At 29.7% G+C, this 16,714-nt stretch overlaps 1 protein-coding gene across 1 annotated transcript; it reads left to right on the forward strand.

Moving 5' to 3' along the window:
- Positions 1–110: 110 nt before the first annotated feature.
- On the forward strand, positions 111–16,701 carry LOC132929942 (plexin-A2). Its single transcript, XM_060995588.1, has 2 exons — positions 111–987; positions 8,426–16,701. Exon 2 carries the CDS (start codon positions 8,441–8,443, stop codon positions 14,264–14,266), a length of 5,826 nt encoding a protein of 1,941 aa, XP_060851571.1. The 5' UTR covers positions 111–987; positions 8,426–8,440; the 3' UTR covers positions 14,267–16,701.
- The last annotated feature ends 13 nt before the right edge of the window (positions 16,702–16,714 follow it).

The raw sequence follows: 16,714 nt of genomic DNA on the forward strand, positions 1-16,714 counted from the left end.
GAAATTTTGTGGGCGCTGACAGTGCGGGCCCGCCGGAGCACAGTCGACTGGTATACTGTCCCGTGTGTTTGTGTGTGTGTTTGTGTGTGTGTGTGTGTGTGTGTGTGTGTACGTGTTTGTGCGCGACCGTGTGCGCCGCGCGTTCGTGTGCGTGTGTGTGCGACCGTGTTTTTTCGTTCGTAGAATCCGGCCGCCGCCGCCGTAACGTTTGCCCGCGTGCGTATGTGTGTGTGCGCGCGCTCGCGCTAGCTCGTGAATCGGCGCTGTGCCTGTGCGTGCGTCAGTGTGTGTGCGTTATCCGCCTCCGGTAATTCGACTCCTTCAGTCTATTCAATAATATTGTTGTTGTCGCACACACGCCGCGCGATCGGCGGTACAGCAAAACAGTTTTTTTATGATTATTATTTTTATTTCGATTATTATTTTTCCGCCGATAGATCGTTTTGGTTCGCATTTCTATAATAGTAATTAATAATATATTGTGCGCTGCTACAGTAGATAATAACTAATAATAATAGTGTATATTTATTTTTTGTTTTATAGTCCGCGTGCGTGTCGTGCATTGTTTTTCGCCGATTTCGTTGTGTTTTCGTGTCATCGTGTCGTGATACAATATGGTCCGCTGCTCGGGGAAAGTTGTGAGATGACGACGCCGTCGTCGTCGTCGTTTTGTGTCGTTTTGAACACACCACAGTCGCAGCAGATCGCCGGTGTCCATTGAACAAACGTGAACGGGTCGCCGCCGTCGTCGATCAGATCGGTTCGTTTTTGTGCGCGTGAACGCGATGCTGCCGGACGCAGTGGCGTTATTACCGACGACGATAATCGCCGTTAACCGACGCTGTTGTCATTCGCCAACGATCGTCAAAGTCTAAGAGAAGAGAAGTCCGCCGTGTTTACCTCAGTCCGTCCGTTTTCCGCGGCCTCTATCACTCGACCGCCATGTCTTGATACTACGGACGCGCCATGCCGTTCTCCGGGCACGAGGTACGTGGACTACCGTTGTTAAGTTATCAATATTGTTAAGTCGCCGTAGGCAGTAGCAGCTAGGAAGGCTAGAAGGCGGATGTTAGGTTTGAGAATGTTTTTTGGTGTAGCTCTTGCCCCAGCTGGCAGTTTCCACGATCCCCGCCGAGAGAAAGGTCTTGAGAACCGCTCACGACGTGCGAAAACAATCGCATCGTAGTGGTGCGCTGCCCGCGTTGTGGCGGCTGCGGTGCCGATCTGTGAAATTAATTGTGTTATTGAAAACCGATAGAAAAGTATTTCTATTCTTATTGATTAGGTACTCACTACTGATTAAATAAAAAGTATTTAAGATGCTACCATAAGCGCATATATTGTTTGAGATTGGGGAGTTGGAGCCCTAGCCCCCTAGCTACTTTAGGAACCAACTGTGGAAGTAAAAACAAAAAAGCTAAAAAAAGTATACTTACTGCGCTCTATTTCTATTAAAATACATGTGTATACTCTATTATAAAAAAACTTACTACATTTTTTTCTTATCTACTATTTTGTTTACTTTTAATTGTAATGTCAAAATTATATCAATAATATATTATAATTATTATACAAATGTATTTACTTTTAATTTAATGTAAAACATTATACATAGAAAAATATATTGATCAATTTTAAAGCTATATTTTTCGGTTACTTTTAGCAAATATATCTAATATTATTTCATTGTCTACTGCAATATATTTTTCAATATTTAAATTACTAAATTTATAAAATGGTCCTGAGCATATGTGTTGACTCGGACATATATGTAAATCTTCCTCATAGATGAAAAGGATCAAATAAATTTGGTTTAATCATGAATTACCTACGCTATCTTGGAAATACAAAAACTAATGCTCAATACTCGACCTGCATTTGCATATTATTTTATTGCTGTTATATCGTTTTAACAATTAACTTATTAATCCCCCCCCCCATTTTTGCTTATTGATACTACTTAAGTTTCAAATTGTATTTTATGAGCAAATAATCAGGCAGAGGTGTCTACTTAAATACTATTAAATGTGAAAAAATAAACAGAATACAATAAGCAATAGTAACCCAAAACACAGTCAAGTCTATTTTATGGATATCAAGATAATCGAATAACTACCTAATCAATATAGTCATTAATTTAAAGGTATCTAGTTGTATGTAACTGTATTTTTTTAACAAATAAATAAAATTGGATCAAGTAAATAGGTAATAGTAATAAATTATTTTAAATTGAATCAAAATCGTATTCAATACTTAAAAGTGTTATTTAAAGTTTGATAAAAAAAATTAGGAAAATAGGTACTAATAAAATATAGTATTTAAATGCCTAACCACCATTACTCAAATACTTTAAATCATTATATATTAGATAGGTACTCTGTATAACCTTTGACTGATGTGTCATCTTTTATTTTTTTTTTGACGAGTGTGTTCCACCAACAACAGAAGGAAGTACTTATGTATTGTTTAGTTCAATTGTATGTAGTGTTGGAATATGAGTTGGTAGGTACACTATTTCTACATTTTTTTTCTCGATTTTTTGTATCACTTCACCATTTATCTTGTTTCCTGAGTTGAGAGAACACCTTACTGTCGTTTGCTATTTCTGTCTTATTAACACGTAACAGTAAATGTTACATTCAAAAGAATTCATTTTACTTTGTTATTTTTAATTTTGGAACGAATTGGACATAACATTTTAAAGCTAGAATATTATCTAAGAACTTTTTTTTGATATTTTAATTTTGAAACATGTTATGAGCATTTGTTTCAATTGTAAATTATTTTTTTTGTACAATTTAAAATGGTCAATACCTGCTTAAAAATTAAAATATAAATAAATGCCTAATGGGTCTTTAGATAATATTTTTATATGGAGATTTGAGATGTTCAACACTGCTTTGGAAGGAATATTTCTCTTATCCTATACTTTGCATCCTACACTTTTAAAAGTGTACCTTAATGTATTTGATTCTATATAAATTTTCATATTTATTATAACTTTATGAACTTAATTTCATTTAAATAGATACTTTAAATCTTTACCATTTGTTAGTTGGTATATACCTATTTTGGGTTATTAGTAAACGAGTAAATTTATAAGTATTTTACCTGGTATTTTATTAATGTTACTAGTTTTAAATTGAAAATAGAATGGTATATTATTATGTTGTTATATAATGTAGTTCATTATATTTTGTCTATTATTATATAATTAATTTGTTTATAATGTTGGTAAAGATTTTGATTTTTTCTGAAATTCTTTAATACGTTTTAGTAGAAAGTGTAACTAGTAAAATATTTTAATTCAAGTAATTAGGTAGTTATTATTTTCTTCTTACAATAGTTAAATTTAAATAATAAAAAAATGTTGCTGACTATGTACCTTCTTATGCCTTCCTATTAAAACTATTTTACTCAGGTACCTCATAAAATGTTAAAATTAATTGTACCTGGTATCTATTTATTAATTAGAAATGTTAAATCCTTATTAATCTAATTTTACTATTAGATATTTAACTTTTTCAAGAAGTTGATGATAATGGTTGATATATACCAATATATTATGATAATGCTTACTTGCTCAAATCTCATTAAAGTAAACTTGTTATCGCTGACATGCTGTGCATGTCATAATTAAAATCTTATTGAATGCCATTTATTGTGTTATTAATTATTATTGACAGACTTAATTTTATTTGACAGTAGATAATTTCAAAATCTACGTTCCTACATTGTAAACACTAGTTATTTCATTTTTAAATATTAAAATTAAATCCAATTTTGTAATAGGTATACCTATTGATATATATTTCATAGGTATTTGGTAAATGCTCATCTATGTTAGAAAAAGTAAAATATTACAAGGACTTAGGGTAGTAATAAGAGAAGGTAACTTAATGAAGTAGATTCAGTAATCTCGTTAATCCGGACTAGATGGGACTGGACTTTATCTGAATTATCAAAAATCAGGATTAAACGGAATGATGTTTTTTTTTAACTTACTAATAATTATTTTTCAAAAACCACTAATTTCAAAATTTATTGATTTACAATTTTACATTACACATTATTATTATTATTATTATGATATATGTATTACATATGTACATATATCAATACAAATTTATAGAAAGTGAAAGAAATTTAAAGAAAGTACGAAATATAAATTGTCAGGATTAGCGAGACTCGACTGTACTTCATCAATATAATGATGTTAACTAATTAATTTGATTAGTAATTATTTATTAAGATGATTAAAGCCAATTAATATATATTTCCGTAAAAATAAATGAAAAACAGTTATTTTTATTTTTAATACTTTGTAGGCATATATTAAATAGGTATTTGAGTATCTCATGAAATATTTACTAACAGTTTTATGTAAGGTATTAATGGGTATTATTAAGTTATATATTATACCAATTACCAATGATTATTACTCAATTGCTAATAAAACAGTACAACACGGCAGTGCCAATTCATTATAATTTATCAATAGACAATAATATACTTCTCTTGTTTTAAATTAACTCGGAAATTAATTATATATATATGCATATATTTATTCTATAATAATTAACAAAAAAATTGTACAGGTAAAATTAAACTTATTATTAATACATTTTTTTATTATTATTATTAATGAGGTTATTATCTTAACATATTTAAATAAGTATTTTTGACAGTATTTAAAAAAAAATAGTTTGGTACCTACATATAGGGATATTATAATACTGCAAAGATATGCTTGAGGTACTTATTTATATTTAAATTTAATTACTTTAAAAAATATTGATACCCATGATATTTGTTAATAAGCAATCAGGTAATAGTATAATTTTATGTGTATATACTTAATTAAGATTTATAATTAACATATTTCTCTCTTGTACTGTTAGTAATGTAGTAAAGATACAGTTAATTATGATTGAATATATGTATTTATAACATAAAAATAATTGGGGTTTTGATTTAAATGTTGTGATAATATATGTTTTTGAATGCTTACTATGAATTTATTATTAAATAAATCTCTGAATACCTAAATCATTTAAGTATCTACAATTACTGATATAAGTACTAAACCGGTGAATCAAGAATTTAACTATGAGAATTAGTAGTAAGATTGAGAAATTACGATATCACTACAATATTAGAGTTAATATAACCAACAAGTGTTTGATGGCTGTTAGTAATGTTTAATAAAAATAAAAGACAGTAGGTAATTACTAAAAGTAAAATATAGTGAAAAATGTGGATAAAAACTTTTTGTTACTATTGGGTCACCAGAGTAAGATAGTTATGACAAGTTCACATTATTCCAAGCATTATTAAAAAAAAAAAATAGTAATAATAACATCTGTTGTTAATTTTTAAATTTAACATATTTTAATTCTTTAATATATTAAAACTAATAGCTATGATATTTAATTTGTGTATAATCCGAGGTATAATCAGCATACTCTAATTCAAAAATAGCAATTAAATGTAGCAATATAAAAAAAACTAAAAATTAATTTAAATAAGTGGTACTAGATGATGAGGTGACTGATTTTAAGTTCATTTAATTTTATAACTTATTCAATACCTATCAAAAAAAAATCCTATTAGATTCATTAAGATTTTGTATTGTATGTCTGATAATATGCTGACCCTGATAATGAATGTACTTTTATTCAAGTTATTTCTTTTGTTTATTGGTAAATTTGAAAATCTATATTTTTAGTATTAAACAATAACTTAGTAAAGTAATTGTTATAAGTTATAGCTACCAAGTGTATTTTTTTTGTTTGTTGTTGTCTAATACTTATAAAACTAAGTAATAAAAGAATTAAGTACTAAAGAATCTATTTTAATAGCTCATGATGCAGGAAGTAAAAGTGACATTTGTCATACTCCCGTTGTATTTTAATTTAAACTTTATACATACATGTTTCCTCATAAGTATCTATTTAATATTGTATCAAACACTATTCTTACAGCATTCTTAAATCATAGCAAAAAAATTATTTTGTGGTACCATATTAATGGTCTGTGAGACTGTGAATTTGTAGCATATAGTCGGGGACACAAAAAATGAGTGCTGGACCCCCGTGGCCCGTTTTCCATACCTACCATAGTAACAATTGCTTCTCAGCAACCTATTAATGAATTAACCATCGAATCCAATTGACTGGGCTATTTATTTTATGGTTTTGACAACCACTATCAAAAATCTGCCGCTTAGCACATGACGGTTAGCGCTCATTTTTCATGTCCGCAACTATATATTGGATATTTTAAATAAGCAAATGATTTTAAATTATATTCAAAAATCGACAGATTTGGATAATTCATAATTGCAGATGATAAGCATGAAATATAATGACAGCGTACTAATAATATTTATTAATGGCTTATTACTTAACTGATTAACAATATTTTTGTGATTCACCTGTTATACTTATACCTATTTAATACAATAATTAGGTATAATAGGTTAATTAAAGTACAATTATTATTTTTTGGGAGGGTTTTTTACTATTTGTTGGTACTGATATATACTTTATTTTATATATTAAAGAAACATCTTTAAATTATAAACTAAAGATAAACATTATAAACATTTGCATGTTTTGTTACTCTTTCACTTTTATTAGACGCATAACATTGTAAAATTATGTACTGGATTCTTACTAATTACTACAGATTATTAATAGTTAATTATTAGAAAAAATTTAATTATCAAATTCTTAGAGAGTATAAGCTGTGCTTGAGCAAAGAATTTTTTTAAATTCTTATAACTTGTTTTTAAATAAATTAGTACATGAAAAAAATTCCATTCGAACACAACATATTTTCTTGTAAGTTTCATAATTAGTAAATTTGGTCAAGTATAAACTGTAGTAAGAATCCGTAACATAGAATTAATCACTCTATGGTATACGTGTTGAAGACGGGAACAAGTAACTACACATGTGAGTACAAGTGGTAAGACAGTCTTTTAACAATCTGTATGAATAATAAAAAAATATATATATATTTGTGTTTTTATTAAATTAAATAATAAATTAAATGGTTTAAACTAATTTTAAAATGTTCTGCCAATAAAAATAATCCTGGACAACATAATAGTTAATGTGTTGACTAAAATTAAGAATTTAGAGTTAAATGTATAAACTCCAGTTGCAAAGACACATTTTTTATTTCAACTTTATATTTTATGCATCATTTAGACTAGGTATTCTCATTTAAACATTACAAGTTTAATACAAGTGGAAATTATTGTATTAAGGATCTGTTTAAAATCTAACAAATTATATTATATCCTACGTTACTTATATTAGTTATTTTATTGTTGGATTAAAAGTGAACTTACCTTTGTACTTTACTTAACACATATTATTTTATAATATAAATAATTGAAATGATCAAATATATATTAATTTTGATCTATAATAATAATATATTCTATAAGTATATTGTTTTTAATTGTAGTATTACATACTCATGACAATCAATAATTATGTACATTTGTCAACATTATTATAAGAATTATAGTATTTGTTATTATTAAGTATAGATTCAGTGTTTATTAGTACTTTTTTTTAAATAAATAAATGAAAAATAAATTTTAATAGGAATATTATTATATTTAATTATACAAGAGTGATTCTTTTGACAATCTCAAAAAGAATTAAAATTTTTTTTAAATATATGTTTTATATAATTAAAAGTTATTACAAAACAACATTTTTGAATGACAGCAAATATTCTGAAGTAGAAAATTGTTCTGAAAATGTTGGTATTTAAAACGAGTAGATAATTAGTTTAAGTATTTCAAGTTTAGAAAGCAAAGTCGCAGGAACTGCTAGAATACCCCCAAAATATTGCTTCACTACTGTACTGGGTGTCAGCTATAACTGTATTTACAATGATAATGGGTAAGATGCGTTTAAGAATTTATGTGTATTGGTTATCCAAAATTAAGGTTAACAAAGCCACCATCGACGGTCCTACGGATAAGATCGCGCAAAACGCGTCTTGAATATTATATTATGCAATACTAGACAATATTTGTCAATGATAGTTAAATATTTATGTTATTTATAATATTATTAACGTTTAATAAAAATTTGAACACATTTTAACTTATAACTTTGATAATGATGAATGATGATAGTAAACGAACACGTGTGCGTAGCGGACGACTGCCACCGTGGAAATGATATGAGCTATATTTTTAAAATCGTTTCAAATTCAATTTTTATATGTTGAAAATCTTAAGAAAATTCTGTTTATTAAAATACCGATAAAAAAATATTTTATCAAAAAATGTTATTATTTTTCGAGGAAATGAGTGTTTACTTTTAAATCAATTATAATGACATTTTTTCAAAGTGTTAATTTTAGTTCTAATTTTATTTACTTATTTTTGTTTTAGGAATAGACTGTTTATATGGTCATCTATCAACATATGTCTTCCATATTCCCATGTACTGGAAAAACCAGACGTCGTACAATGCAGACCACCCATCGTCTGTGGGTAACACTTTTCTATTTGGCATGTCTAAGTGTAAGTTATAGTCATTCCAATATAATAAAAATATTCAAAGACGATGATTCGACGCCAATGTTCAACAACCTTGTCATTGACAAGAACACTGGGCGCTTATTTGTGGGTGCCATCAATCATCTATATCAACTTACACCTGATCTCAATGTAACTAATCAAGTAGTTACTGGCCCCATTGAAGATTCTTTTGAATGTGGGGCCAATATGTGTCCTAACTCCACTATTAAAAACTTAACTGATAATGTAAATAAAGTACTTGTTATCGATTATACTACATCCAGGATAATCACTTGTGGATCAGTTTCACAAGGTATGTGTACAGTTCGAAATTTAAATAACATGTCTGATACAGTACAATTAGTTAAAGAAGCAGTGGTCGCAAACAATATGGAAGCATCTACTATCGCTTTTATTGCACCAGGACCTCCAAATCCACCTATGACGCAAGTTATGTATATTGGAGTTACATTTACCGGAAATTCTCCTTATCGTTCTGATGTTCCAGCTATATCTTCTAGAAGTTTAGATAGTCAAAATATGTTAAACATTGCTCACGTTGGAGTAATTTCTGGTACTCGGGTATATGTAAATACTCTGAACCGTGAACGATATCTCATTAATTATGTTTATGGTTTTAGTTCTGAAACTTTCAGTTACTTTTTAACAACACAAATGCGTAGTGTAACATCTCCTTCTCCATACATATCTAAAATGGTAAGATTATGCCACGAAGATAAAAGTTATTATTCATATACAGAAATTCCACTGGAGTGTACTAGTAAAGAACAGTCATATAATTTAGTACAAGCTGGGTATGTGGGTAAAATTGGCTCAGACTTGGCTACAGATCTTGGTATTACTCCTCAAGATGACGTTTTATTCGCCGTATTCTCAAGTAGTAATCAAAGTGAAAGTGAATTAAAAAACAAACCTAATGACCAAAGTGCACTATGTGTTTATTCACTAAAGGCAATACGAAGAAAATTTTTACAAAACATTAATGCATGCTTCAGTGGAAAAGGGAATCGAGGATTGGATTTTATTTCACCTAGTCATGCATGCGTTGGAACCAAACTTCAGACAATTACCGAAGATTTTTGTGGTATGGACGTGAATACTCCTTTAGGAGGCGATTCGCCTATGACAGCTATTCCAGTTTTAACGTTCAATACTCGTCTTACTGCAGTAACTGCAACTTCTACTGGTGATTTTACGGTTGTATTTGTTGGAACGAACAATGGCCATGTCAAAAAAATAGTGGTTGAAAGTTCTGTAAAAGCTATTGAATATGGAGATATAGTTATTCAAGAAAACTCACCAATAAATCAAGATTTAATAGTTGATCCTCAACAAATGCATCTATATGCAATGACCAGAAACCGAGTTTCTATGATTAAAGTTCAAGAATGTCATATGTATTCATCATGTTTAGATTGCTTGGCTGCAAAAGATCCTTATTGCGGATGGTGTTCATTAGAGAATAAATGTAGTTTACGCTCAAATTGTGAAGATGCAGCAAATGATCCATTATATTGGATACCATACAAAAGTGGAAAGTGCACAACAATAGCTTCTGTTACACCAAGTCAACTTCAAAAGACCACAGCGCGAACATTGGAATTAGTTATTGATAATTTGCCATTGCTTGAAGGTCCATTTTTTTGTGCATTTTCAGCGTTTGATAAAGTGTTGATCACAGATGCTACTAGAAAATCATTTGGTGTAAATTGTACAACACCACGAACAGATTTACTACCATTTATACCAGCCAACCAACATCATTTTACTACAAAATTGTCTGTAAAAACAGCCAAGGGACCAAACTTTGTTGCCACCAATTTCACATTCTTTGATTGCAGTACTTATACATCGTGTACACAATGTGTTAATTCTTCATTTCCGTGTGATTGGTGTGCTGAAGCTCATAGATGTACGCATGACACGGCAGAAAATTGTAGAAATGACATTTTAGTTACTGGTGTAAATCGTGTTGGTCCTAGTTTCCGAAGTGGACCATCATTTTGCCCAACAATTAATGGATCTGATACAGGAAGTACTGAAATTTTGGTACCTTCTGGTATTAAAAAACCTATCCGAGTAAAGGTACACATAATTGGCCAATTTATTGCTCAAACACGTTTTGTATGCCAATTTAATATAGAGGGTCGTGTTTCGAGTGTAAATGCGGCATTAGTAGCGGACACCATATATTGTGAAACGATGGAGTTTAGTTATAATTCACACTTTTCTAATATCACGGCGACTTTTGCTGTGATTTGGGGAGGATCTAAACCATTGGATAATCCACATGACATTCATGTTGTCATTTATAGATGTAGTGATATGGCTGATGACTGTGGTATGTGTTTAGCATTGCCTGAAAAGTATAAATGTGGATGGTGTCAAGCCACTAATAGTTGTGAAGTTATAGATCAATGTGACAGAGCAGTTGTTACGTGGCTCAATCGAAACAAGACTTGTCCGAATCTTCAAATCACATCATTTTGGCCACTTGCTGGACCGTGGGAAGGTCACACAAATATTACAATTATTGGAAAAAATTTAGGAAAAAGTTTTAATGACATATATAGTGGTGTTACTGTGGCTGGATTAAGATGTGCTCCGTATGCACATTTGTATGAAACTACCAGAAAAATAGTATGTAGAGTTGATGGACCCGGCAGTGAAGATATAAGAGAAGGTCCAATTGTGGTTCAAGTTGAAGGATTCAGAGGTGAATCTAAAACAAATTATCATTTTGTTGATCCCATCATAAATAGTTTTTATCCTGGTTATGGTCCAAAATCTGGTGGAACAACTCTTAAAATAGTAGGAAAGTTCATGAATGCTGGAAGTAATATTCAAGTATTCTTCGAAAACAGTTTACCATGTATTGTTGTCAATAGTACATTCTCTGAAACTACTTGTATTACAAGTGCTTCTGATGCTCAAAGAGTTGGAAAAATAAAAATGTTATTTGATAAGTCTGAAAGAAATTTTGATCGACAAACATATGAGTACACTGATGATCCTAGTGTTGAATCTGTTGAATCAGGTTCTCCCAGCCAAGTAAAAGTTCCTAAAGGCATTGTATCTGGTGGTATAAAAGTTTCAGTTAATGGTAAAAATTTCGCATTTGTTCAAACTCCTCGTTTGTATGTTTATTATATGAATAATACATATTTTGGGGATTGTTTTGTACTAAGTAATTCTAATTTAATATGTGAGTCACCTAAAGTTACACCACTTCAACGAATTCAAGCTAATTCTTCTAACCCACCAATAGAGTTGGACTATGGATTTGAAATGGACAATGTAACAAGTGTTCAAAATATATCATCAAAAACAGGATTTTCAAAATTCTTACTTTACCCAGATCCAAATTACACAAAATTTGAAGATGTTCAAGGGGAAAACATAAAATATTACAAAAGTGACTATTTAACTATAAATGGCCATTACTTGGATCGAGCTTGCCAAGAAACTGACGTTACAGTGCAAATTGGGACAAGTTACTGTAACGTGACTTCTTTGTCTCGAAATCAACTCACCTGTAAACCACCGCCTATTCAACCATTAGCAGTATCTGATGATTTTCGGTTGTCCAGCTCTCAAGAACTTCCAGATGTAATTGTAACAGTTGGGTCAAGTCTGAAGTTTAACATCGGGAAACTTAGCTATGCTCAATCTGAAGTTAATAGCCCTTTGACAAATCCTGCTCTATTTGGGGGTATCATTGGTATGGCTATAATTGTTATTATTTTCATTGCCTTTTTGATCGCATATCGCCGCAAATCGACTGAAAGTAGTCGTGTCTTAAAAAATATGCAAGAACAGATGGACATATTAGAACTACGTGTTGCGGCAGAATGCAAAGAGGCGTTTGCTGAACTTCAAACAGAAATAACAGATATAGCTGGTGATCTTACTTCGGGTGGTATTCCATTTTTGGATTATCGTACATATTCAATGAAAATTTTATTCCCGAATATGGAAGACCACGGAGTGCTCCAACGAGAAAAACCAGAATTAATCCGAAAAGAAAAAGGCATCCGTTTGTTCGGTCAATTAATATTAAACAAGACATTTTTATTATTGTTTATAAGAACTTTGGAGAGTAATCGTTATTTTTCAATGAGAGACAGAGTAAATGTTGCTTCTTTGATTATGGTGTCATTGCAAAGCAAAATGGAATACTGTACAGATATATTAAAGACTTTACTTGCAGAACTAATTGAAAAATGCATGGAAGGTAATAGCCATCCAAAGTTACTTTTGAGACGTACAGAAAGTGTTGCAGAAAAAATGTTATCATCATGGTTTACTTTTCTATTATATAAATTTTTAAGGGAATGTGCTGGAGAACCTCTATATTTATTGTTTAGAGCAATGAAACAACAAGTCGATAAAGGACCAGTTGATGCAATTACTTCTGAAGCAAGGTATTCGTTGAGCGAAGAGAAACTGATAAGACAATCAATAGATTTTATTCCAATGACCGTATATGTTTCGATTTCCCAACAAACTGCATTCGTCACTGGACTCGACCCAAACACTGAAAATATACCGGTTAAAGTATTAGACTGTGATACAATTTCACAAGTAAAGGAAAAAGCATTGGATACTATCTATCGAGCGATGCCTTGTAGTCAACGACCCCGCACGTGTGAACTCGATGTTGAATGGAGAACCGGCACTTCTGGTCGTTTAATTCTATACGACGAAGACTCAACAACAAAAGTGGAAGGAGAATGGAAGAAACGGAACACTTTACATCATTATATGGTTCCAGATGGTGCATATCTAAACTTGGTTTCTGTCAAACAAATGTCAACCTACAACTTATCAATACTTTCAGACCGCATGGACAAACACAAATATGAAACTTTAAATTTAACGAAATTCAACTACGATAGCCCGCCATATAGCAGGGCTACATCGCCACTGAACAATGATCAGGATGGAGGTCTCAAATGTTGGCATTTAGTCAAACATCATGATAACGATGCACAAAAAGAAGGTGAACGTGGTAATAAAATGGTATCAGAAATATATCTTACGCGTTTACTAGCTACCAAAGGTACTCTACAAAAATTCGTAGACGATTTATTTGAAACAATTTTCAGTACTGCGCACAGAGGAAGTGCTCTGCCTTTGGCTATTAAATATATGTTTGATTTTCTCGATGATCAAGCACTTCAGCATGGTATCTCTGATCACGAAGTTGTACATACGTGGAAAAGCAACAGTCTTCCTTTGCGTTTTTGGGTGAATCTTATCAAAAATCCCAACTTTGTTTTTGATATACACAAGTCCAACATAGTTGACTCATGTCTATCAGTTGTTGCTCAAACATTCATGGACTCGTGTTCGACTTCAGATCATCGACTCGGTAAAGATTCGCCAAGCTCAAAATTACTTTACGCCAAGGATATTCCGGTGTACAAAGACTGGGTAGATCGTTACTATTCAGACATAAAAATCATGCCAGCAATATCGGATCAGGACATGAATGCTATGCTTGCCGAAGAATCAAGGATTCACATGACAGAATTTAATACCAATTGTGCTTTGTATGAACTCTACATGTACGCTGCCAAGTACAACGAACAGCTAATGGTAACACTCGAAGAAGACGAATTTTCCCAAAAACAGCGACTGGCGTATAAATTGGAACAAGTGCACAATTTCATGATGGTAGAGAAATAATTAGGGGCCATTAATCAAAAGACGGTTAAGATAATTGCTCAATACCGAGTATGAGTGGTTCAATGGGGTTCGCTAATTTCAGCGATTTTATACATTGTGGTATGTAGAATGTAAGATGTTTTTTTTTAATATACAAAAAAAAAAACAATTAAATTAATAACAATATATAAATGTTTAAACAAAATTTATAAATGGTAGAAATAAGACGATTTATATAGATAGGATAACCATAATATAAATACGCATAAAAATATAGTAATAAATTAACATATCTTTGCCTAGTTCTTGCCAATGAGATGTTACCAATACTACTTACTCCAAAAATAAAACATTTAAACCTACATTTTTGGTTGCTTTTCAACAATCTTAAATATAAGCAATTTTTTTTTCATATATCCGTCCAAATTTTCTACCATTCTTTGCCCTCGATATGTACTTTTAATTCAAATATATTTCAACCTATTCTATAAGACTGAGTTAATTTTAATTTAGTTTTTTTTTTTTGTATTCATGATTTATTGTTTTTCATTTGATCACTGCTTTTGGCACCGCTCTAGTTAATGCACATAAATAAATAAATTACCGAATAACAGAATAATATAATATATTGCTCCAAAATAGTGTGTTTTTTTATATACATATATATAAATATATATTTATACCATTCCAAAAATATAACAAATGTTATAATTCCAATTTTGTATTCAGTATTACCTCATATTTGATAAAAAATAAAAATAAAATAAAAAAAATTATATTATTTTAGATTATAATCGTAAGTACCTAATGATTAAATATTTTGTACTTCTGTATATTTTCTCAATAATTATTAATTTTATTATTATGGTAACAAATTTTTATTTGCACATTAAATTAAAAATTAATGTACCTCTTTTCCCAATTATAATGTGTATTTGTGGTATGTGTTGTGTATATTTTTGTTGATTTTGTTATTCATTTTTTATTGTAATTTTGTATTATATTACCTAGTCTTCATTTTGATTTTATGCTTTGTTTTTTTTTTCAAATTTTTATTTATTCATTTTATAGCTTTTATCTAAAAAAAAATATACATGCGTACTTTTTATTAACATATAGAATAAAATTGTATTCACGTGTCAGTTATCAATAGATTCAACATATTTTTTGTATTTCATTTATTTTATTTTACATTGATTTAAAAAAACTCACTAAAGAATAGATTACCTAATTTAAACTGCAGTGGTTAAAACATTTTAATATTAATTTGTTTGTGGGCGCCTTTCGAGAAAATGACTGTAATTTATTTTAAATTTATACAATGTTATGAACATTAAAAAGTAAATTTTAGGTTTTTTCTGTAAAAATAATGGTCTTTTTGTGTATTAAATTTAAATAATCAAAATGAGGTGGTTGTATTCTCATTATATTTATGTTTACTTATTATTTTAGTCGGTTGATTTACTTCATAAGCGTATCAAAAAAAAAAAAAAAAAATAATAGTTCAAAACTACTTGACAACAATGAATCGACGACAAATTCGTTACTCCCTCTATTGGTAATCTAAAACTACAAATTACTTTAAAACAATTATGTGTCTCCGTTAAAGATTTTTGGTTGACATTTGCCACTCGATTAACGAACGAACAGCTTTAAACGATTGTAATTACTAATTACTTATTATATATATATATTTATATATAAAAAATAGGCCACCAATATTTATCGTCGAACCATGATAATAAAGTTATTATAATGACTATGCAACTACCCCATCATATATCTATACATATTATATTTACGGCATTTGATTTATTGTGCCCTTTAAATTTAATTTAGGTTCCTATAGCGTAAGAGTATAATATATTGTTAAATAATTACCCTTTTGTCCTGTCCAAATATAATAATAATATTATGTAAATATAAATAATTATTATATATTATAATAAACATATAATACAATATTATGTATGTATATATATTATTTTGTATGTAAACGTATATTATTTATGTATAATATACAAATATACGTATAAGTATATTAATTAAAACAATAATTTATATTATGTATATATGATATTATTTGTACTGCGTGTTTTTGTGTACTGTTTGTGATTGTGTGTAAATAAATTATTATAATTGCACACGTAATGATTTTTTTTTTATTTATTTATAAAATGAATGTGATGAAACGGAAGTGGAACCGCTACGACGATATAATAATATATATTACACACATAAAATAATAATATACTTTACATAATAATGTGTATCAACTATCAATAGTAATAAACTATATATATTATTATAACCATTTGTACGTGCGATATCGAATATTATAAATTTTAAAAAAATGTGAGTGATAAAAAATTGAATTATTGTTTATGGTGAATTTGTTGTAAGACTTTGAGAGAAAAAAATAAACGACAAAAAAATGAAAAAATTTTAAAACAAAAGTTATCCGGCTTT

This window comes from Rhopalosiphum padi, chromosome 4 (assembly GCF_020882245.1).
Source record: "Rhopalosiphum padi isolate XX-2018 chromosome 4, ASM2088224v1, whole genome shotgun sequence".
Taxonomy (NCBI): domain Eukaryota; kingdom Metazoa; phylum Arthropoda; class Insecta; order Hemiptera; family Aphididae; genus Rhopalosiphum; species Rhopalosiphum padi.